The 26132-nt window shown below is 31.6% G+C and overlaps 1 protein-coding gene across 9 annotated transcripts in view; it reads left to right on the forward strand.

Annotated features, from left to right (window-relative positions):
• Window positions 1–25147, forward strand: part of LOC106070904 (uncharacterized) — a 101165-nt gene extending 76018 nt beyond the window's left edge. For 5 of the 9 annotated variants that reach the window (XM_056013551.1, XM_056013555.1, XM_056013554.1 and 2 more), the window contains 16 exons: window positions 3925–4065; window positions 5156–5239; window positions 6658–6755; window positions 7183–7284; window positions 7710–8447; window positions 9108–9196; window positions 9677–9891; window positions 10513–10707; window positions 11427–11618; window positions 12633–12803; window positions 12976–13113; window positions 13740–13999; window positions 15800–16504; window positions 17047–17331; window positions 19348–19401; window positions 20359–25147. In XM_056013551.1, coding sequence (XP_055869526.1) covers window positions 3925–4065; window positions 5156–5239; window positions 6658–6755; window positions 7183–7284; window positions 7710–8447; window positions 9108–9196; window positions 9677–9891; window positions 10513–10707; window positions 11427–11618; window positions 12633–12803; window positions 12976–13113; window positions 13740–13999; window positions 15800–16504; window positions 17047–17331; window positions 19348–19401; window positions 20359–20925 — 4034 coding nt within the window. In that variant the 3' untranslated portion in view covers window positions 20926–25147. Of the gene's footprint in view, window positions 1–3924; window positions 4066–5155; window positions 5240–6657; window positions 6756–7182; window positions 7285–7709; window positions 8448–9107; window positions 9197–9676; window positions 9892–10512; window positions 10708–11426; window positions 11619–12632; window positions 12804–12975; window positions 13114–13739; window positions 14000–15799; window positions 16505–17046; window positions 17332–18296; window positions 18355–19347; window positions 19402–20358 lie in introns of all 9 variants that reach the window. The other 4 variants (XM_056013558.1, XM_056013559.1, XM_056013552.1 and 1 more) reach the window with 4 other exon arrangements.
• The last annotated feature ends 985 nt before the right edge of the window (window positions 25148–26132 follow it).

Here is a 26132-nt window from a genome sequence, read left to right on the forward strand (position 1 = left end):
GCTGTAGTTTAAAAAACAAGTGTTAATGTACATAATACCTAGTACTTTAGTTAAATCTTAAATTATTTGGTCAAGTCGTATGGTAGAGTTGAAGTACTCTGGTTATATAAATGAATTCAGAAATCTACTTCATTGACTTCCCCTCGTCTTCATATCTAAGCTTCTTTAGGCCATATATTAAATAAGTATTGGTCCATGAAATAGATTTTTTCTAAATAGCGTGAACAGATACTACGCCTAACGCGTCTTGATTGGTTTGTCACTCTACATTAGAACAGAGATTGTTATTTCGTCCTACATTCTTCAGCAGTATTATTTAAAGCCTAGCTTACAGTAGGCATTAGGTGCTGCTCTAGTAGGCTAACCAGTTTTCCACTCTTCACCCCGAATATACATACAAACAAACAATGACAACGTAAATTGCAATGGTATAAAAACATAATACTTTTCGCTTCAGTATTAAAAAAAAAACAGAACATAGTGTAAAGTCAGTCGCCAGCAGCACCAAATAACATGAGCCAAAATTTACTCAGATTGAGGATATGTGCTAGAATTGAAAAGGGGGGGGGGGGGATAGGAAGACATGACGACACACTCGCTATGTTAGAATCCTTTTGCAGTTTTTACTGAGAATAGCTTAATTTTTTTTTCGTACCCGTAGTTCCTGTCGACTAGGTAGACATATTTAAATTGATTAGTGTTAGCTTATTAAGTACAATATTTAAAAATTGGAGGTTGTATGCAAATTTGATTTTAGCCTCGTACTGGGAAAAAAGTTTGATTCTATTATAATGAGAGACATTGACTTCTGCGTATTTTGTATTTGGTCCGATGTCTGGAAGAGATTAATCTCGTGTGTGTGTGTGTGTGTGAGAGAGAGAGAGAGAGAGAGAAGGATAAAAAATAGAACGATACTGGAACTGACAAAGAACCTGTTAAGAACAGACAGAGAAAGAACAGAAATTGGTAGAGACTACTAGAGACATATAATGGAGGGAGAAACATAACTCGGAGTGCCACTAAGTTGGGGAGAGAGGGGAAGATGTGACATAAAACAATGTACACCATTTTAAAGCAGTTATTGCAAACCATCGTGTCACTACCCTGCACGGCTTCTGTCGCTCTGTTTCAAAGAATTAGGGGGGGGGGGGTCTTGTCAAGGGTTGCTTAGAAAAAAAAATGCTGGATGCCTCACAGAAAGTTGAGAACCTTAAGCTTAGAACTTTTTCACTTGTATCCGCTAACAGCTGACCAAAGCATTACAACCAGCTGTTGGATTTCCTCAAAGATCATTGGGCAGGTTGGGCGGGAGGAGGGAGTGTTGCACCTTAACTTTCCACACGTCTAACTAACACGAGCAGACTTGTGCACTCACTGCTAGTCCAGTCATCTCTTATTTGCCCTGGAAATCCAACAAAATCCTGGCAACACTCGCCAAATAATTGTCCTCGTCGTCTGCTCCTTGTTGCATTACAACCATTCACCTCCCCTCCTTTTTTTTTTTCGTAGTCTTTTACTTTTTTTTTTTTGTTACACTTGTCAACTGATTCGTTGTTTTTCTCCTTGTAAGAAATGTAAAACATGCTTTGATGATTGCACCGTAAGTCTCAAAGCAAAAAACGTGTGCAGTGCACTTAAGGTTTTTACCGCCCTTCTCCGTCCTTCCGGTTTGTTTGCCCACTGCAACGTTGAATAATTGTATTGCTCATTGCTCTTTACCTCGAATGAATTTAGACTAAAAATTGGGGAGGGGGGGGGTATAATCAAAGTGAGAGGTTTAACTATGAATACATTACATGATGGAGACTTTTGAGGACAGTTGAAAGTTCAAAAGTATTGTAGTAGATAGGAAGTCTCATCATAAGAATGATTCTGTAACAAATAACAATTTTTTTTGTCATTACTTTCAATTAGTTTTTTTAGTCAGTACATTTATTATTTAAGTCCTCAATTAAGTAGAACATCAGTCTGAAAACAAACTTTATACAAGATTAGAGTTGTGATTGCTAAAAATAAACTAATATTAAAATTAAAAAAATGATCACAAAGTATTGCAGATGAATAGTTCTGAAATGTATCGTGATTCAACTCAATTTTGAATGTTATCATTAGTAAATTACGTGTCAAAGTGAGTTAGTTGCTCGTCTTGTTGTTTTTCATTTCCAAAGAAAAAACAATTTAACTCATCAAAGTTACATTAGTCTGGATCTAAAATTTTAATATTACTTATTACGTACCTACATCTTTCAATGTTTCAGCTTTAAATAACTTAGGATTTTTACTCTGGGCACAAAGCGTAATTAACTCGATTGAAGCGACAAAACGTCGGTATTCCTAGTAATCAGTTCTTAGCTAGGCCATAGTCTTGGCAGGGCATGTTTGATTGCTTCACTGGCGTCTCAAAATAAAAATAAAAAACACAAGACAAGTTTGCACTCATTGACAATCAAGTCATCTTTTATTTGATCCGGAGCTCCAAGTCAGTCCAAGAAACTTTTGTCGAACTTGTTGACAGTTGTCTTGTGTAAAAAGCGGAGGTTTTAATTTTTAAAAAATCTGAATTGTCGTCTCCTTTTGGAGCCGGGGGGGGGGGGAACTAACGTCGCGGATGCTCTGCCATTTTGGAAGCAAGTATCAGAGGCGGATCTTCCATGAACTAGGCCTATTATAGTTTCTTTTTCTGGTTAGACCAGAAGTGCAGATCTAGACATTTATGGGACAAACTTTTCACAGCCACTGTGTACACTAAGATGACACACATCGAGTGTATAGTGATAAGAAGTGTATTGGATAAGTGGAGATACACATGTCAATAGTGGAGACATACTTATCACAACCCGATATACACAAAATCAATATCATGGCAGATAAATAGTTTTTTGTTGTTGTTATCACCAGCTAAGTGTTATGGGCCTATTTTAATAAGCACAAGAGGACCTCTTAACCTCAAAATGTCAAACTGTTATACTGGATGTCTTTATAATGTGATCACATTCTCAGAAGGTGACTTAGACAAAAGCACACTTCTTATTCCAGTGGCTTATTCAGACACATACTATTTTAATGTTCTTTCTTTCCAAATGCAATCTGAACAAAGAGCGGGGGGCGCGGCATGAATTATCAAGGAACTCCACTAAAATAATACAAGTTAATTATCTAATTAACTTGATTTATACATGAACCAAGTTAGAGTATATTTCTCTTTCTTTTCCCCTCGAAGTATTTAGTATTGTAAACTATTACATAGCTTCACATAAAGAAAAAAAAGTTGTGCAATGGAAGGTATCTCAAGGGTGTCAACACAAGAAATAGAGATATTCTCAAGAAATGTGAAATCGACACCCATGACTGGGAGAAACTAACTCATGATCGCTTCTCATGGTGCAGAGCCGTCAGTGTGGATAGTTCAGGCCATGGGGGCAAAGATTTCCACAATACTAACCAATAAATAAATAAAACTTAGGAAACAAGAGCAGACAACTTAGACCTAGGCCTAGCCTACCTTTGCATTGAATGTAATGGGTATTACAAAGTGAAGATCGGACTTTGAGATTGTATTTGGACAAAGAAGGAGGAGCTTATATAGTAAACTATAAAAGAGAGATAACCTTACTTTTTTTTTTTTTTTTTTTACTTAGCTTCCTTATTTCTCAAATCACACTTGTTTTTTTTTTATTGCAACTCTCTGTATGTAGGATGGCAGCGAAACTGCAAAGAATACACTCCTTCCAATCTTGTATCTCATATGCATATCCTCTTCACTTTCTTTTACAGCTCATAAACTTCCAAGCCCTGTAGGATTGTCTTTGCAAGTTCCCTGGACCTCTATTACTATAACTGTCCTGTGATTTTACCATTGAAATAAATGTTTAAATAACTATGTACTTTCTGTTTGTTATTCATGTCCTTGTATTTGTATTTCAGTTCTCTACAGAGAAGCTCTTGAAAGTGCCAAGAGGGCAGAAGAGTTCAAGTTCAGGGTCAAATTTGACCATCTTCTGGTAGAGCTCCATCAGACAATCCATGACAAGGATGGATTAGCTTCCTGCTTCACATCACCTGCCTGTAAGTCACTAGGTCTTCAAGGCATGCTGCTTAGTTCATTCAAACACAATCAATGATCTTTCTCTTTGGCTACAGCAGTTTGAAATGAATTCCATTTTAATTCTCTGTATCCATCACTCAAAGTGAGAAGACTATTCATAGTTAAAATTTGGACTAAATTCATTTCCATTATTGTTTTATAGTTTTTTAACTGTCAATCCCCCCCCCCCTTTTTTTTTTCCCATTCCTTTCCCTACATCTATTTAATTTTTGTAAATAATGCAAACAACAACTTTAGTACAATACAAAAAGAGCCTTCAAAATAAGGTCATTGTTTTATTCATTTAGAGTCCACTTGCATTGGGTTCATTTGATTTGGTTCATTGATAATGTTTGATAATAAACTGATAGCTGAGCACACTAGAAATAGAATCCATAATAGATCATCATTCTTGCATATTTGCCAATTGTACAGTCAAGTAGTGATAGAACTGCATTGTACCAAATAAGCTTACAGTTGGTATTGCAGTTTGTATTGTTTTCATAAAATCAAACTATCTGACATCATGGAACTAGCTTGGATTATTTTAGTTTAGCCTATGTTCATTACAATTTCTGGCTATTAGAGATTCATTTCAGAAATCAGTTAGATCTAAAAGTAATATTAAAATTTAAGTCATTGGTTAATATGCATGACTAAATGCATGACGCGTAGGACGTAATCATCTTCTTTTTTGAAGTAACGTCTGTATTATATAAGATAAGAAGATACTCTTAAAATGTTTTTACTTGCCAATGAGCGGCAATTTTTTTTTTTTCAAATTCATTTTGATGCCTTGATCGAATACTTTGCTGTGTTCTTATATAGAGGTTTTAAAAAAATAACTGCATTGTTATCACTGATATTTGCTTGATTATGATGTGTTTTTTTTATAACTCATTTACAAAATATTTAGCTCAATACGAAAGCATGCAACATTTTAGTCACATTTGAGTTTTGATTTAGCAGATTATATTTATGTTCTATATAGTAGCATTTCTATTTTAGTCTTTGTGGACAAGTTCTCAAAGTGTAATTGTTTAGCATCTTGTTATCTTGTGTTCCCACCAGATGGGGAGGTGATGCTGATATTTAGAGACAAAGTCAAAGAACTACTGAAAAGTTTTACACAAAGACTAACTCTTGCTCATGAAAGTAAGTTTTCATTTTTTATCATGTATTTATTTTCAAAACAAATGTACATTTATGTACACTAAATGTTGCAAGCAGTAAATCAAGTCTTTGCTAAAGAAAGTAGTGTTACCTTACTAATAATTATATTAACTAAGGGCACTCAACATGAAATTGAAATGACATATCAGAAACATAAAGATGGTTGAATTTCTTAACTCACTTGTCACATGTTTGGTTCTACATTCATAAGCACCACAAAAAGTTAAAATTGTTATGTATATATATACTTCACACAATTATACATTGGCATAGACAAGACATGAATGAATTTTTTAAAAGTAACAATTAGTCAATTATTAACTGGTAATTTATTATTTTGTTTGATACCAACAAGAAAACTAATCCTGCAGTATTCACAGAAATAACTAAATTTGTTGGGTTTAGACCCATTAAATAATTTTTTACACTATTTTTCCCTCATGTATCCTCTGATCAAGTTGATACCTTAAACAATTATTTATTGTAGCTAACTAAAAATGTATCAATAAAAAAACAAAAAACAATTAGTCAATTAATTATTTATTTTGATGTCAAATAAGGGAAATAACTTGTACATTATTGACAGATATAGTTTACAAGGTCTTCCCCTTTAGATATGCTTTACTTTTTTAAAAAGGATTTTGTACATTTCGTACATTTTGCTATGTTTCAAAAAATAGGATAGATAACAGAGATGAAGAGTTAATACAAAGACTTCCTGGCCACAAGATAGTTTCTTATGATTTTACCATTATCCATTGAAAATATCTACTCTTTGTTTGTCTTAGGTTTTACCTCTCCATATACAAATATTTGTCCTATAAATTACACTATTATCACTATCAGTCTTTCAGTGTAAGACCAGTCTAGAAGGCATTGAAAACTAGATCTGCAATTACTTACCTGTTTTTTGGTAGGGTTCCCAGTGGTTTAATAAAAGCATAGGTGCAGAAATAGCATGAATATTTTTATTTCAGCAGGTGGAAATGTAGGTCAAGACAAAAGAAATAGTTTATGTATTTTGATATATCATTATCAAAATTTTAATTTGGTATAAAAACCTAAGAAAATTGTTTTTGAGACATTGTGCTTTTGTATGTCTTGCTATGGATTGTGAACTGAGCTAAATATTTTGCTTGCTAAGCTACAAGATTTTAGAGGAACATTGGCGGTCTGAAGATCACTTGAAAATCCATGCTATTGATGACATTTAAAAGTCCAGTTAACAAACAAAGGCATTAAACATCTAGAAACTACTCATTGCCTTAAATTATTGTACTGGTCACTGAATATGTTTGTATGTTCTTTTGTGTTTATGTGTTATTTGTATTATGATATAATTATTCTGTGATACTTTCCATACAATTGTTTATGGTGCCACTTTTTAAAATACTGTTCAGGTTTTGATCCCAATGCAGCATTAGAAACAACTGTGCAGCGAGTCAAGCAAGATGTTTCTAAGTTTATAGAAGATCTGATTGGTGAAACTTTAGATCTGGTAAGTCTTTTACACTTCAGGGTTCATGTGCTAATCTATGTTTTTGTCAGAGCCACCTTAGTAAAAGACTGTGGAACTCCTTGCTTCTGAAGACCTTTTCTGTGTGCTCAGTTCATGGTACCTTTGAGTAGAATTATAGTCATGGAAATCATGTCTCACAGTGTGTTCAGACAGTTTCAGTTGCTTCACTGTTTCCTGACTGTCTGCTCATACTTAGATTTGTAACACAACAATGTCGCTTGTGTTTTCCCTTGATATAATTCAAAATTATCTACAGTATTTACTCTCTTGTGAAAATGTAGCTTGCTTAAATAATGGCATCTCAGTTCATATATTTTATATATATATTTATATATTTATTTATATAAGAATGGCTTAGAGTATAGAATTTGATAATTTATATGTAAACATTGTTTTATTTCTCTAGACATCAGAGGAGGCTGTTTCTGATCTATCCTCTCTCTCTGATGAAGCAATTAACGACACAAACTCATTTGAAGATCTCAAAGCTCAGGCTGTTGTTACCAAGGTAGGAAACTAGGAGAGTTACATTTACCCACTATTTTCTAGGTAGAATTGTTTCCCCTGACTTTTCAAGTAGCAATGTTTAATTCAGGGCAGACATGTTTTTGTTAAATTGAAAATATGTCATTTCAAGGCTCTACCAAGAACACAATTCTTTTTTCTAAACAACAGAAACATTGATATAGTTTCATTATAGTGCTAGTATTTCCGAAAGTCAATAAACAGTTAAGGTCTAATATACTTGAACACTATACATTTAAGTAGAAAACGTTTATTATGAAATAGTCATTGATATTTAAAGTGTCATATCTTCATATTATTGCAGAATGTTTAGAGGAAAACTTTGTTTGTTTTTTGGAATCTTTATGTTTTATATTTGGTTATTATTTTTAAAAATCTCATAAGTAAAACATGTTATTGTTGTTTCAGCTATTGGAAAATCATCGCCGGGAGGTTAGTGGCCTAGCCGATGAAGTAAGCTCTCATTGGAAAATAATTGGAAATTCAAATCATATAAATAGTCATGAACACCTTGAACATAATAGCATCAGTGGCACTGGCAGCCTCATCACTGACAGTCTTGTGAATGGCTACCACAACTCTGAGAAGGCAATCCTGCCAGTGAGAAACTCCCTTGTACATAAAACAGATCTTACAAATGATTCACAAACTGTCCATGACAATGTCCAGTTACTAAACAATAAAAACAGTTCACAAGATAACTTTCATTCTGTTGACAAACCTGATGAAAATGATGCTTTGGATGAGACAGACAATAATAATCAACACGATGAAGTTGACATCGAGAAAGATTTTGAGGAGCTGAAAGAGTTTGTGCGTAAAACCCAAACTGCTGTCCGGCCCAAGGTAGAAGCTGTTGAGTTTGATGACTCACAGCTCTGTGAGGTGAGAGAGGAGCCACTTGCCCAGTCAAAGATTGACCACAATGAAACCAGGGAAGAGTTCCTGACCAGGTACTCTGTTTTTGATAAAGTCCACAATACAGAGACAGACTTCTCCCAGTTTGAGAACATTGACTTCTTCTCCAATGAAATTGATCCAGATCTCTTGTCAATGAATCTTGAAATTATTCCAGAGGAAACTGAAGAGGAGCTAGAGCAGGAGGAAGATGAGGAAAAGAAATGGAGATCTAATTGGATATTTAAGGTAAAACAGGATGCTAATCTGAGAACAAAAAATGTCTATCAAAAACAGTGCAATGTTGCCATCAATATTTCCTATGTTTGAAATAGATTTTTTTTTTTTACAGTATTTGATCAGGAAGTCAGTTATTTTGTTTTTTGCTTGTATGAATGCAATAAAGAAACTCATGCTAAACACCCCTCCCCGCTCCAAAAAATTTTTTTAACCTAAATAAAACAATTAAACCTGACGTTACAGATAACATGACACAAGGAGCTAGAAATGGTCCACTGGCTGTAGTTTGCTAGCCTGTGTACATAACTGAGCTAAATACTGATGTTTACATAACAAAAATCCAATCAATTTTTTAACAAATTACTCAGTAATACAACAACAAAAAATATAGTTATAATATTGTCCACTGAAAAATAAGCATGACAGTAAATTACATGAAAAAGGCACCGTAGAAAGCAACATCAGTACACTTCTCAGTACTTCTCAATACTTCATTACAAAAAAAACACATTTTCTTAAGAACTTTACAGAATAGGTAATAATTACTTGATAGTGTACAATAAGAATCATTCTGTAGTTCAAATTGATCACATTTATTTATTGGTGATGCTTTTTTAAAACTATTGGTTTTGACCTAAAAGGCATTAATTCTTTCTGATATCCTATTAGGGAAGCAATCAAAATGACAGCATGGGAAGACAAGTCAACAAAACCATCCCAAGGCCAGAGATCAGTTACATGCCCAAGATTGCTAGCAGGTTAGACAAAAAAAAAAGAAAAAAATATATATGTTCTAGACTCTAGACATTTCTAAATAGATTACTTAGATAAAACTTTAATACTAATAATACTCTTTCTAGATTTTGTCATCTGTAAAGCTTATCTGTTTTCAGGGCTGATGGTTAACAGGGTGTCATGTTTCTAGCACAATGACCAACCACCTTTACTTCCCCAACATATGCCAGGTTATTGGATGGTGGGGATTCAAAGGCATCCTAAAAATCCCAAATTTGACAATTCTAGTTTTCACCAGGATTTGAACTCAAAGCCCCTCTGTTCAGAAGCCACAGATTTTATAATTGGCCACCACACTTCCATATATAGATATATATTTATATTATCAAACTACATGTTAACACAAAGATATGAATGAACACATTTTTTTGGTATTGTAATGCCATTGTAAATATTAGTACTTAAATGAGGAAATTAAAAATACTACTGTTAATTTCTGTCAGGAATATTGAGTATATGTCAGAGCCTGATCTATTCAGTCCTTCTGACCTGGATGGATCTGATGATGAAGAGAATACATACTATGCAAACACCTCTAAGGAACTGGCTAGGATCTCCAGCCAACGAAACAAGTACAGATCTGGCAACACAAGTGATGACTCTGATTTCAGTGTGAAGTTGAGATCACCTCTGAGGCTGTATGATGACAATGCTCAAGGTTTTTATCATGAGTTTTTCTTATTGAAAATGTTGGAAAAGGAAGGGGGATAAGTGATAACTTTAATTCTGTTCATAAATCTAATGAAAGTGATATTTTGGTGAGATGGAGAAGACAAATGTACTTATTATTTGCTGTTTTATCTAAGGATATAAAAAATTTAATTTAGTTTTATGCTCACTATATAAAATTTGGGATTCAAGGGTTGTCATGCAGATTTAGGAATCAAGACAGTACATATTTGGAAATGTGACATAGATGACTTCTTTCTCAAAAGAGCACAAACAGCTTTTCAAATATTGATATGCAAAGTAGCTTTAAAAAAAATGTACAGAATTTGAATTAATAATTTGTTTTCTGTGTATGTCATTAATCTATTCCTCTTCAATCTGTATTTCAATGATCTTTCAATTCCAACTCTGCCTCCTTATCTGTATTGTAGTCTTTCATAATTTACAATGTGTCTTGATTCCTGTATTATTTTTGTTAAGATATGTAATATTCTACTTTATAGTGTTTTGATTGGAGTTGATTAATTCATAAAAAAGAAAAAAACAATTATGGAATATTTTTTCTTGTGTGCTTATATTTTTAAAAATTGTTATTTCTTTTTAATAATAGATTTTTTAGATGGCCCTTCAACTCGTGTAGATGGTCCTCTAATTGCTCCAACCAAACAGGAATTGAAGTTCCTCCAAGATCTCATACCTGCAGATAATGACGATCCAAAATTTGTTGTGCCCCCTGAAAGTGTAACTATTCAAGAAGGAGAACCTGTCAAATTTTCCTGTAGAGTTACAGGCACACAACCCGTTGGTAAGTATACATTTAATGTACATTCTCATAGCTAAGAAATGTTGTCATTACCTGTTGTTTTTTGGGGGGGCATAGATAAATTTGCTTTATAGTTTGATAAGGTTTGTAGTATTTTAATTAATGGTACATTATTATTTTGTTTGTTTTCCTGTAACAGCTTTCTAATAAATGAAAGTATTCTAGTTCACATTTTTTTTAACAGTTTCTGAGAAATTTTAATATATTCAATTTGTGTTTCATTAAAAGAATTTTTTTTATGTACATTTTTTTAAATTGTATGACACATGTGTAGTCTTTATTGATCAGTTCAGCAGTTAAAGCAAATATTACTTCTTTGTTTATAAAACAAAATGAATTTAATTTACTAAAGCATCATGGTGTAAACTACTTCTTATATTTACTCTCTAAAATAAAACAATTTTTTACTTGTCTTTAAAACACATTGATAGTTTGATATATCTTAACTTCATAATAATCACAAGCAGGTCTAGCTTTCTTTATCTATATGTAGTCTGGCTGGAATTGAAAAAAAAATAAAATCTTAAGACATTAAAACTTGTTAGAATTTATTATATCAATCTTTGATTTTAATCTTTTGTAACAAATCTAATAAAATGATTCTTGTATATAAATATAATTTATTTAAATGATACTCTTTAATGTTTTTTTTTTTTTTTGGAATTAATAGGCCTAATTATTTTCCTATCTTTTTAACTCAGATGTTTTCTGGTACAGAGAAGGAGAAGAAGTTGAAGAGTTTGAAGAGTCTGAGGATGTGGAAATCTCAAACAGTGGAGATAAATATAATATCACACTTTACAACATCAGTAAAGCAATGGCTGGACAGTACATGTGTATTGCTTTGAATGAAAAGGGGAAAGCCACACAATATCTAGTGGTCACTGTTAAAAGTAATTATCTGTTGCATTTATTATCATTAAATTGAATAATAAATAATAATAATAATATTCCAAAAGTTCATTATTTTTAAATTAATTAGAAATAATGAAGATATTTTATAATTCCTTACTTATGTAGTCTGAAATATATTGGAGTCCACTTAATTTGAAGAGACATTGGAGTGGACTCAGATTCAAAGAGGCTTACATCAAACTTCAACAATGGCCATAAAAGAAGAATGCAGATACCCTAGATCAGCGGTTCTCAACCTTTTAAGCTCGGCGACCCTTTTTACAATCTCCCACTCTGCTGTGACCCCCCCAGACACACACAGCAATAGAAGAAAAGACAATAACAATCCTTATTTTTGATGGTCTTAAGCAACCCCTGGCAAATCGTCAATCGACCCCCAAGGGGGTCGTGACCCACAGGTTGAGAACCCCTGCCCTAGATAGTTGCTTCCCTTGTTAGTGAAGTCTTCAAACCTGAGGGCTTGGAATTGAGCCAGTCTTTGTCCCTCACTAGGCACACCCATGCCTAGACTAGGCCAGTATGCTATGCTAGTGTGCTATGCTAGAAATGGACTGATAAGTACTTGTTGAAAGATTTGCCACTGGCTTGTTATGGACTGATAAAAAAAAGTATTGTACATGACACATTTTTTATGTTTTCATTCAAATTATCAGGAAAAAAGCTTAACAACTTTGAATTCACTTTTTTTTTTGTAATGAAAAAAAAAGCATTTATAAAAGGATACATAAGGAGAAGACTGAAGAATGAATAGAATTCAGTTTAAATGATCAGCATTCCACCATTTTGATACTTTTGTACCTTTACTAGGCTGATTTCTAATCTTTTTGTTTCCACTATTTTGTCAAACATTAGGCTTTCTTGAAGTTTTGAAGTTATAAAACATTTAAGTTGATTAAAATAGCATGCTATGACTATTTAATATAGCCTCTTAGTCAAATCTGTATAACATTTTGTAAATACCTTTTTTTTCCCCTTTAATTATGTTTACTTAGGTAATAAGCATGATTTAAAGAAACCAGAATTTATCAAAGGGTTAAAGGATGTGGAAGTTACTGAAGGTCAGAGTGTTAAATTTAGAGTCAAGGTCAAAGGTTACCCTCCTCCAAGGATAAGCTGGTATAAGGATGGAACATTGCTTAAAAGTTCAAAGACATGTAGGCTAGGTAAGTATAAAAAAAAGATTTTGATGAGTTTGAACAATGTTATGAGACATGAGAAGTTTTATTTCAAAGAAAAAATGGGGGTACAGCAAATGTAGACTCTTTATAAAAATAGAATTAAAACTCTACTACAAGTCTCTTCAGTTTAACATTTTATGTTGCATCTGCTCTCCAGAAAAATTTGGCAATCGGGATTACATCCTTACTATTGATTATGCAACAATGAATGATGATGCTGAGTATACAGTCTGTGCACGCAATGTAGCTGGGGAGATAAAGGCTTCAGCTCAAGTCATTGTAGAGCCTCAGACAGGTAACTTTTGTTTTACAATAACAGAGCTTTGTGGTTACACAATTACTGTATAGATCAAATATTTAGTATTTATCTTAATTTTATATTTATACATCTTAGAATTAAATGTCCTTAAATCTTTTGGTTCTTTGTGCTTTTTCTTTTTGAAGATATTTATTTTGTATATATTTTAAAATTATGCATTTATAAAGTGTGATTTAAAATACCATTTTTAATTAAAAGATTTCTAAAGCATATACTGATGTTTATTGGATGGCTGCCTGGTCGTGCGGTTTGCGCGCTGGACTGTCGTTCAGATTTATCGATGGTCCAGGGTTCAAACCCTGCCCGCTCCCATCCCCCGTCGTCCTGCGGGAGGTTAGGACTAGGAAGTAATTATCTTCAACTCTGAAGGAACATCCGAAACATGTAAAACATTTTACAAACATTTTGTACAGAATGGAATATTATACACTTATATTTAAACTTAAATTATTGTTTCATTAGAGCTCTTTTTAATTGTTTCATAATTTTAAATATTATTTTATATTTCTTTTTCAGTAAATATTTAAAATCATAATGTTTAATTAATTTTTATTGGTGAAATTTTTCTCCTTGCTATTATCTGATATTATTTGTTGTTTCAGACGCACCAGTTAAAAAACAAAGGCACTCATCAATGACAACCTCAGGGGCATCAGACTCCGATTCTGACAAAATGTCCTCCAGATCAAGTCTTTTAAAATCTTACTTATCATCAGCTCCCAAAACTTCAACAGCTGCCTCAAGAAATCTCAGTCTTGATCAAGAAAATCTGCTTCCTGTCAACCACCTAGACAGTAAACTAAGTTTAGCACAAAGGAATATTGAAGAAGAGTCTGAGAAAATGAAGGAGGATGCAAAAAGGGTAAATTATTTTTAAAGCTTCATTTTCATCCTCATAATAATATTCTCTAATCTGGGTTTTATAAATGTATTCAAAACAACTGCTTTAACAGTACAATCTCAATATTAAATTAAAATTTAATTGATCTCGTTAAATTTTCTAATGAAATTCTATGAAATGTGTCAAATCTAATAACTTAGTAACACAGTACTCAAATAGAAGATAGGGAGAAATGAAATGTGATACTTAGTGCAAAGGCATTGCACTGTATATAATGGTAACTAGGTAACAATTTTAATTGTGAAAAGAGAGTAGATGTTTACAATTGGATTATTAGAGACTTATCATTTTACAAACTATTAGCATCAATGGGTCATACATTTCTTAATTGATATATAGAAAAGGTCTTTGGTATTAATTTTTCTTACAATTATATATTTATAAATATGATATGATATTCAGTATCAATTTATATATATATTTCTTTAATTTTATATGCCAATAGTCTTCAATTGAAATGACTGAAAATGCGTCTTCATGTTTCCTCCCTTGTTGTTTTATTGCATTTGTTAGTGGCTGGATCCATCTTAGAATATTACAAATGTATTTAAATTAGTAAAGCCTAACAATGCCATCAGCTAGATGTAACTGCTCAAACTTGATGACTAAATTAACAGCTATCAGCTCTACATTATGCTGTGCTAGCATTGGAGGTCAAAGTTAAAAGCCTTGAGGTAGTTTTGTCCTCCCTAGTCAGCCATGGTAGGGAATGGACCGAGTGTAAACCTAGTCACATGGTAGGTAGAAAGCTACAGAAGAACATTGCTTCATCTGCTGCTTGCTGTTTTACTCTTGGCTTAGTGAAAGGAATGAAGTCCATAATGTGCAGCTGGAAACATTATGAGCTATGTGCTTAAATCTTCCCAGAGAATTTTTACTTTGCTATTGAAATCCTTCAGGATAGAAGACTCTAAAGTAGCAATTATACATAAAACATTGAACCAAAATCTTCAAATACAAAAAACAAAACCTAATAAAATACTCAGAAAGACACGTTCCTCGTTCCATATGCTAGGACTAATCTGTACAACTGCTCCTTCTTCCCTAGTGCTATTAGAGTATGGAATAGGTTGTAGAATTTAAGTTATAGGTGGTTAACATGCATGACTAGATTGACCTAGGAACATTTGTAGGATGTAATCTTCTTCTTTTTTGAATTAACGTCTGTATTTCATATGATATCTAAGTTATACCAATTAGTACCTTACATTCAGTTAGAAATATCAAAGTGATGGTGGAAGTGATTTTAACTTAGAAAAAAAAAATTATTGGTCAAAATTGGTGATTTATTTCATATTTTCAAGGTTAATAAAACAACACTTTTATAAATATTTTAAAATTATTTTAAAAAAACATGATTTTTATTACTTCAAACCTTTTTTCTTGTTTTTTTTTTTTTGCTTTTAGTTCCCAAAAGCTAATAATCAGATGCAAAATGCTTGAAAATATTATTAACCCTTAATACAAATATGAAATGTCTTTTTTTTTTTTACAGCATAAAATTATACTTTTAAAATTATTTATATTTATATAGTTGTTTCAGTAAAAAAAAAAATAGTTTGTTTAGAATTCTTTTTTTTTTTATATGAATTGCAAATACAAAAACAACAGATTAAAATTTTTCTATAATTGCTTATGTTGTTAGACAAATTTTTTAGTTCATTTACTGGAGTATTGTTAAATTCTTGTGTTTTATTGTAGTCTTTTTTTAATTCAAGAAATTGAATAATATTTTAATGGTATTATTTTCTGATTATCCAGGATCAGTCAACAAAAAATTCCAGATTGTTCTCCCCTAGTACATTAAACCTACTGGAGGCAGCAGAAGAAATAATTCAACAAGAGAAATCATCATCTGACATTACGATTGGCAAGTTGCCAGACCAGTATGAATCTTTTTCAGGACACATCACAGATCATTTACAGGCAGTAGTAGATGATTTAGGACTTCCAGACACTCTGGATGATTTCCCACTTTCTAGTCATGCACCAATACAGGATGCACCAGTCAAATCAACTTTAGAGTTCTCTATTCGAAAAACGAAACCAGTTGATGCTGTGGCATCCTTATCACCCAAGGAAATCAATCGGCCAAAATCTGAACATTTTACCAAATTATTAGTCAGCAATGGAGACCATTTGACCAAGTTGGTACCCAATAATCTCCCAAGAAGAGATTTTAATCAAAATGATACAATAAACATAATCAATACCTCCTTCGACAGCGGGAAAGGAGCATCGCTCCAGGATATCTCTACCTCACTAGCAAGTTCATTTTCTTCCAACTCTAGCTCTAGGGACAACATAGAGTCGGACCTAGAACAGGCAAAAGCTCCTTTCACAAAACTTTCTTTCAGTAGGGACTTTGAAGTTCAACAGAACTCTGAGAAGAAAAAGTGGTCTGTGAATTTGGATCCCTTTTCTCCACAAGCTGAAATTGTCAACTTACCCAATTCTATTAATAAGGTATAAATACATATATTATCTATTTATGTTGACTTGAGAAATGCCCTTGTACCTTAGTGAGCTGATCTTTCTATATGTCCCTGTACTCAAGGCTGCTAGTTGTGCTGTGTTTTCCCCTCAAATGTTACAGTTTTAGGGCTTTTTCGGTACATGGACCAAACGTTTGGAACTTGCTCCCCTTTGAGCTCAGACAAACCATGTCTCACTACATTTAAGAAGAACAGAAGAACATTAAGACCTGCCTGTTTAAAACGTATTTAGATTAGTTTGTCATTTAAACTCTTATTATGTCTGTCATTTTCTCATTGTGCCTTGAGCCTATGTTATGTTTGTTAATATAAATTGAATTATAATGTGTTTCACAAAAAATATGCTCACTTGGGATAGAAATACAACAAAAATTGCAACAAAAAATATGCTCACTTTGGATAAAGTAATTGTAACAAAATAAATGTTAATATCAACTTTGATTATTTCTTTATTTATATACATTTTTAAACTAATATTAAAAAACAACACAACTGTGTTTCTTCAACAAACAGCCTACAATTGAGGTCAACAATGTGGATATCAATCTCACTAGCATCAAAGGGGACAGTCAAGCATCTTCTCCTCGCCAGTCAATTGATTCTGGTGTGTCTGTCAGCTCCAAGTTGGAGCGACCAGCTCCTGTTCACATGGTTGGCCACACCAGTGAAGATGAAGTGCCAGAAAGTAGGACAGAGTTCAACACTGATGGAAGTATTGAGCTTCCATCTGTCAATAAACTGCGAGCCATGTTTTCCAATGTCAAAGAAGAAGATCTGGGTGATGGCAATTTCAAAAGGGTAAGGCATAACTACTGAATGTTTTTATAATGGAATATTTGTGATGTTGGGCCACAGAACAGTAGCAAAGCTAATATTTCAACCTAAAACTTATTTTGTGAGAACAATTTATGTGGAAAACTTTTATCCATATAATGTTCAACATAAAATAGTTAAAAAATTACTTTAGTGTCTTTTTACCCACTAAAGATAAATATGGGAATACTTTTCCTTCTATTTCTTAGACATGATTGCTATGACCTATCCTAACATGCTTAATTTGCTACCAAACTATTTGATTTCAAAAACTTTTTGATTACCACTTTAGCGATGATTGCAATTGCTCAGAAACAGAAACATAGCTTTTATATATTATTTGTCTGACTGCTGTTTGAAAGGCCATCATCACATTAGTACACTCTATAAATGGTATTATGAATTAGTCAAATAGCATGTGATGGGGGTGTTGGTTCTCAACAGAATTGGTATCCCACAAATGGTACACAAAATATAAGCATGTCATATAATCATCAAAGTACCACTGGTTTGGCTACTACTATTTGTTATGAAAATCTACAGAGTCTCTGTTAGGCTACCTGATAATTTGTCAACTTTTAATAATAATTTACATTTGATTTGAATAAAGTAAATACATTAAACTAAAATGTAATATTAGATATTAAACTGTTTACTATAAATAATATTAGAAAAAAATTTTTTTGAAAATGTGTAGGCCTACAATTACCAATATTTACAAATACATTTTTAATAGTTAAAAAAATAAAGTTAGTATTGCATTTACTTTTGTACAAAAAACTAAAAACATTTCCCAGTGTCCAAGTGCTGATGTTCAAGTCTAGACAATATTTGTTGCCAACTGTCTACTGAAAAAAAATTGACTGGGGAAATATCTGCATTTTTTTTAAAAATATTACTTGACATCAATGTTGATTTTCTTTTTTTTTTTTTCATTTCAACAAAAACAGAAAATTATTTTAACCGGCAGAGCAAAAAAGCAATTTAATTAGTTTTGATAAATGTTTGGTGAGTTTTAGAGTAGAGATTTTTTTCTCAATTTTCTTTTATAACAAAAAAAAAAAAAAAAACTTCTCATATACTGACACTTGACTTATTAAAATTGCAAACATTTTTTTGTGGGCTAGATTTTTTTCTAATAGTTTTTAGAATTATATTTGTGTTTTTTTTCAAGCCAAATTTAACCTTAAAACAATCTTGGCTGGCTTTATTTTTAATATCCTGATTATCATTTCTACTATTTAATCAGTATTGTTCACCTTAAAGAATAGAAATGATAATTTATACTTCAATGTTTGTCCAACAGAGTTTTAGTGTTAAGGGAACAATTAATATATCATCATTGGTTCAATATAGGACTAAACTTGTGTTATGCTTTTTTTTAGTTATTAATTGAAGATAATTATCCACAACATTACACAATTGATATTCATACATTAAGACCTGGTCTTACTTACTTAGGCTTAGATCCTCGTGCCCCATTCGTCGCCTTGGGTGGCAAGGTCTGTCACTGGCAATGTCAGCAGCCTACTCCCAAGTTTATTATTTGAAGAAAATTTTGTAGGCATTTGTTTTTCTCACTTTAAATCTGAAAATTAAATTAAGAATTCCATGGCATCACAGATTGATAATTATTTCTCTCAAAATCAAGAATCAAAGTTTAATTTTTTTTTGTCCATAAATTAACCCTGGCTATTTTATTATAAGTGTTTCCTATTATATTTAATAAGTCTTTTTTTTTTTTTATTTCTGTTTTCAAATTATAATACATTTAAAAAATATATATTGCAAATGCCATTTTCTTTTTATAGAATTTTAATTTTGTAGATCACATCATACAGATCTTTATTATTTTTCCCTTAGTTTTGCTTTGCTGTGAACTGCTCCCATATTTACTCTTGACATATATCTCACTGCTTTTCATTTCATTGAGTTCTTTTCATTGATTTAGTTTGTTTTTGTTATTCCTTCATCTCATTATATGGTTAATACAACTTTCAGGGCGAGTCAGCTCATCAAGTAAGTCATTTCCTTGCCTCATGTATAGTTAACAAGGTACACAACTCTGCATGCACATTTCAATGTATATAACAAATGATTGATTCCTAGTCTTTGACATACACTTGGCATGCATGTGTGTGTGTGTGTGTGTTTCTTAAATCTTCAAAAAAAAAATTAAACTGTGATTTTTTAAGGTATTATCGGTTTTCTATAGTTGCTAATATTGCCTATACATTTTAGAAAAGGCTTAAAAAGATTAATAATATGATGCTTAACATTTACATATCATTACATATTCATAAGAATATCAATATATATACAAATATATATATACATGCACTTTGATAATAAATAGCTAGTTCTATATGATGCTTAATAAAAGTATTGATATATTTTCTTTGATATATTATAAGACATTTGTAACTAATTTTAACTGATCGTCAGCTATTTAGGCTGCTACTGCATGTTCGTTTTCTATTTTTAGACATTACTAGGTCTTTTCAGCTTTTGTCAATTTCTTTTAGATTTTCGTCCTTATATTTTTCTTTTCTACTCTAGTTTGTTTCATTGTTGTTTATTGTGATTCTCTATTTTGTCATTTTCATCAATTGCTTTTAACTCATTACATTTTGGCATTTTTTTTATCTGCATCAAAAATATATTTAATTAAATAAAATGATTAGTGTAAAAATATAACCTTCAGTAGATAAAACAATTGATAATAAAGAGATTAATGTGTAATATCACTTTTTTTATTCCTCCGTTTGTCAAAATTTACATTTCTACTTATAATTTATTTTAGTTTCTCACACACATCTTTGACTGTTCCTATTTTCATGTTTAATTGTGCCTTAATTATTTGTTTTGTTTATTTGGTTGGGGAAACATTTTACAGTACTATTATTAATTAATTAATTAATACAGTATGTGATTTCAATAGAAACTTTAAAATTTTACTGATTACTTATCATTATAAAAAATAAAGTATTGACTTTTGTTCACTTGTTTCAGGTGCATAGTATTACAGCTAGAAGTGTACCCAAAGAAAAACTGGAGAAGCTGCGAGCATCAAATCAAAAGACAGAGCTTTCATCTTCAACTCCAAACTTGCTCTGTGTACCTGGAGAGACGCCCAAAGTTTCCTCAACTGCCACACTGAAATTGGGCAGCTCATCCACTTCCATCTCATTTCCTGTCCCACTGGCTCCATCCACTCTTGACACTGGCAAGCAACAACCACACACATTAACCTACATTGATGTGAAAGCTGACAAAGAGCCTGTGCTAATTTACCCAGAGACTGACATCACTGCCTCTCAGCAGCACCACCCTCACCTTCTGACTTCCATGAAGGCAGTGAAGGCTCCACAGCCTCCAGTGAACAATCAGGGCTCACAGCCTAAACTCCTCATACACACTCCTGCATCCAAAGATGCTGATACAGTGAAGAAAAGCACGCCCAGGATCAAAAGTGGATGCATTTCTGCAAGGACAGCATTTTGGGAGCGTAAAATGATTGATGGCTCTTCTGTGAATGACAATGAATTCCCTGATATGTTAGAGGATGGTGATTCATAGACTTGTTAAATAAAAGAGCCCCCCATCCTCTAGATTTTGGACCACCCTACAAAAGAAGCAACTCATCTTAAGCATTCCAACAAAGGAAATTAATTCTACTATTGAGAGCAATTGGGTGTGTGACAATATACAAATCTTCTCTCACACCTAAAAAAAAAACAACTCCATAAACAACAAGTGAATTAGATGTAAATCTTGTTCAGAATATGTTGATCAGGTGCTACTAAATTATTTTTCACTTATTCTGCAATTTCCTCTGAGCTTCTATTACTCAATGTATTCCAAGGATTAGATTTCAATGATTGTTTAATGTGTTCACTATTTGAAAGCAATTGGTGCATTAGTTTTAGCAGCACTGGTTGGACTTTTAGAAATAGCTTTAGAATCCACAGCCCCATTTCATCTTATAACTTAGATTTATTAATGTAACTTTTTATACATAATTTTTTATTCAATTGTAGTTGTCTGTTTCTATTTTTATAAGATTATGAATGTAAAGGTTGCATACAAATACTTCAGTTTTGAACAAACAATTTCATTGTAAGAAAATATTTCTATTAAGTAAAAACTTGATTTAGGCATTATCAATTAAAGGTTGAACCATAAATACAATATAATATGTTATATAATTAAAACATTATATCTCCCATTCCAAAGATTAACAATAATTGCATCTATTTATTTATAAAACTCTTTAGCGGAAATAGTGAAAGATGTAGTCTGTTCAAGATAAAGATTTTCTAGCCTTCTAGCCAAATTAAAATTTTTTTTTTATACTTTGAAAAATTAAAAAAACTAGAGTTTTCCAAGTATGTACAGATAGCTAGTATTTTTTTTCCCCCAAAGATATACACCAAACCAAATTTCTAGGAAAATCATTAGTCATTTCAAGATCTGTGTCCAGGTTCCACCTAGGTTTTGCCCATGAATGTGCAAGCTGAATGGAGGAATTGTAAAAAAAAAAGCTAGCGCTAACATTTCAAATGCTGCATTCATTCAGAACTAATATGGTTCAATTAACAGAAAGGTACAAAATGTGAGACAGAAGAAATATAGGCAAACATTGTTCAAATTTAAAATGATTGTTTTCTTGTTTTCACAATTCTGATCTTTTCACTATTTATGCCAGTGTGTATCTTGCTACTGTGAAACATATTAAATGTGATGAAATTTTAGATTAAATGCACCTAGTTTTAATAAAAAAACAAAAAAACTTTAATTAAATGAAAGGTTGATAAACGGATGACTAGGTTTAATAGCTATAAGTTAAAGATTTAAAATAATTGGTCGATAAGTCCCAAACTTAGAACTTAAAGTATAATTTATTTGTACATAGCTGAAATTTTAAAATAAAATAGTGTTTTTTTTTAAAGATACAATACTATTAGCTACATGTGTAGTAATTAAATAGTGAAAGCAAATACTCATTCTAATATATGTGTAACAGCTAGATCTAATTTTAAATACTAATATCTTTGATATATTTCTACGATATTGTGTATTTACTAAGTATAATATAAATTTTACTCCTTTTAATGTATTTTTAATAATAGTCTATGCATTACAATTTTTATCCTATATAAAGTATTTTGATTTTAAGGTGATTTGAATGTAATCAGTTGAATCATCACACTTAATCCATTATAGCCTCTATTTATGTTCAAAATGTTAAGCCTTTGCACCACTAGTAATTGTCTTTAAGAAATTTCTCTTGGTAAATGTTAATAATGAATCAAAATTGACTATTCAATATGATTCTAAATGGGTAAAGGCCAATAAACAAGCATCAACTAATATGTATTTTTCAGTGAATTTTTTAATATTTGTATGTGCTACAAAAAGCTTTTCCAAGGTTTATGTAATGAAACATGTATGGTCCATCTCAATGCAGAAGTTTTTATTAAAACAAAGCAGAATATTTGAATTTGGGAGAGCTATTTAAAGGATAGAATGTTTTAAGTTGGTAAGATTGAACAGAAAAAACAACAAGTTATTTTGCAAGTCTTAAGAATGCAGAGTTCATGTTGTCTTGTTAGCAAATAAAATTATCATGAAATCATAATACCTTTCAACAATGTGTCAATAATATTCACTTATTTATTTTTATTTCTTTCAACGTTTACATCAAGAAGTTATATTTATTTTTTCTTTACTAGTTTTTTTTTTTGTTCCAATGTTTTTAAGCTAGCTGTACACTATTTGTTATAATGTTCAGGCCATACAATGATGCAACTACTTAAACATGTATGACTGTAAAGCAAGTTTGTTCTTTTCATCTAAATGGAAGCCTACAATTTATTTTTATGTAGCTGCAATATTGTAAAAAGTTAGATGCAATATGTTTACTAAAAATGTAACATTTAACAGTATAATAATATCTGTGTGGAACAAAGAAATATGTTAATTAGATTCAAAATGGATATACTTTTTAGTTTGTTGATTGAAAGTGCCTTATCACATTTGATTTCCTTGACCATAACAACTGTGAGTTGGCATTGTGGGATATCAAATTTGATTTCCTTGACCATAACAACTGTGAGTTGGCATTGTGGGATATCAAATTTGATTTACTTGACCATAACAACTGTGAGTTGGCATTGTGAGTTGTAATGAAGGGCATCGTTGAAATGCACAATCTCTTTGACAAAGTTTTGAAGAAAAATCTTTAGAAGTCCACCCTGATCTCTTCATGATTGTTCAACAGGCGGGATGCAACAATTTTGTCTACAGTTTTACTTTGAAAATAATCTGTTTCACCTTTTTCTCAACTCTCTAAAAAGACATGATTTTTGTTGTCATATAAATTGAAAATGTAAATGAATCAGTGGCCTGTTTTCCTGATAATTCATTAACAAAGTTAAACAATTCTTACACTATATCCAATTCCAATAGTACAATTGCCAAAAATGGTCTTTGAAATTAATGTATGAAAAGAATTACTAGATTGAAAATCACCATACTTAGCAATTCTATCTTTTACACTAAGTAGTAGGGTAATCATCTAGAATTTAAATTCATTTTAAATAATAAACAAACAAAAAACAACAACTTATAATTTACAGATGGTGCAAATAGAATAATTGTATACAAAAATAGATTTAGTGAATAGTTCTGCCAGCAGCTTGCAATAAAATGCAATCGCTTCCCACGGATGGTTGTATAAATGTTTTTCCAATGTAATTTTTAGATCTCAAAATCATGTTGTAAGTGTACACCAGTTTAAATGTAAAAGGGAAATAATTGACAATAATTAAGGCATTACTAAATTTATCATTATTATGTCCCATCTTTAACTTTTTTTTTTAGATTGTAAGATAGATCTCTATAAAAAAATTTGGTATTTGAGTATTAATTTTAGTGGAATGTTAAAACATTTGATTTGTCTGTTTGAGGGGTTTTAGCTGTAAGACTAAGACTGCGTTATGGATCCTTATGGACAACAAACAGAAACATACACATACATAGAACAGACACAACACAAAGAGTTCATTCAGCGACTACATGCTGGAATGTAATTATCTTCAATTTATTATGTAATTTTAAATAGATCTGGAAAATAAAAATGTATATTTTGACCAATCATATTTTATTAGCTACCTTATTGTTACTGTATTTTCACTCATAATGATATAATAATTGTTATTATATATATTATATATATATATGTTGTTTGAAAAGTTTAGGGCGCTGAAATATTTCACTTCAGACTCCTAAAACTATTATAACTATTATGTGGTTTAGCAGCTAAAACATCATTTTTAGTCATTTCTTCAAGTGAAATTATGTCTGTACTTTGTATGATTCCAGTTGTTACATATCATTGTTATTACCACTAAAACTCTTATCATCTTAAAGCTTCCATCCTGCTACTCCATTCAGTTCTTGTTCTAGTGTATACTTCATTGATAACACAGAAGCCAAAGATATGTATAACTTTAAATGGTGTACAGTGGTTATGTACGGGGGACTGTTCATTGTTTCTAATTGTTGTTTTGTATTCAGCTCCTATTCAATCAGGTTTGCTATTGCATTGTTGGAAGAAGGCATTTGGTTTGTTTGCATTGTAAATACATCATAATTCCAAGTACTTTGTTTCATAATGTTAATAATACCTATGCACTAATATTATATTGATTTCTCTTGTAATATAACTGAATGTGTTATAAAATAAAACACTATTTTTTCATGAACTTGAAATAAATACTGAAGTGAATAACTTTCATTGCTTGGAATGTTGTTTTTATTTTCCTAAATCTTCTGAATCAAAGCCATAGACATGAATTAATTGGCGTTCCATACATGCAACATTAGGTTTACATTACTGTCTACCTAAAGCCATAGTGAGACAGAATTACAAACTACTACACCCTAACCAGAACCAAAGCTTTATAATGTTTGATGTTGACTGCCATATAATGTTAATACTGATAATAATTTGAATACCAGTATATGAGAAAACCTGTTAGTGTCCCTTAGAATATTCATTTTAGGATTGTATTTCATACTCTATCAGAGAGAAAAAAAAAATGTATGTACTTGAAATAAGTTTTAAATTTAAAACAAACTGGAAATAATGAAAATGATACCACTAAATACAATCTAGTTGGCATCCTCTAAATGTGTTTTAGATTAGGGCTGGCCAGAAATAACTTAAGGTCTTTGGCCCCTAAATCTAGAAAATGACATTATAGATTTAAAACCTAGTGGACTCCAACAATAATATTGAACACAAGTTTCTGCATTTCTTTTTCTGAAAAAAAAAAGTTAGAGTCCTGTGCTACACTCTCTGTGATTTAGAGGGCGACACTAAATAGGATATAGAGGGCTACTCTCTAACTTATACACAGTGCGACAACCGATGTGAAACAGTTACTCGTTAGCTCATCAGGAGTCTCGCCATAATGAATTTCAATGACATGGCAGGGTGGATGTGGAAAAAAAATAATAGGAGAATCAAATCTTTCTCCTTAAAACACACAACCATTTTGTGAGTCACTAAATGATAGTTCTTTATTCATAGAATACGGGCGAAAATTGGAATAGCCGGAAACAGTAATTTTTAATACTTGTTGATAAAATTCGAAATAGAAAAAAAAAAGTAATTTTAATAAATGTAAAATTGAGTTTTTCTCGGAAACTATTCTGTTTTAGATGGGGCTGCCATATCGATCTTAAAGGCATAGTTTAAAAAGCGCCTTCTCGTCAAA

This window comes from Biomphalaria glabrata, chromosome 16 (assembly GCF_947242115.1).
Source record: "Biomphalaria glabrata chromosome 16, xgBioGlab47.1, whole genome shotgun sequence".
Lineage (NCBI taxonomy): Eukaryota > Metazoa > Mollusca > Gastropoda > Planorbidae > Biomphalaria > Biomphalaria glabrata.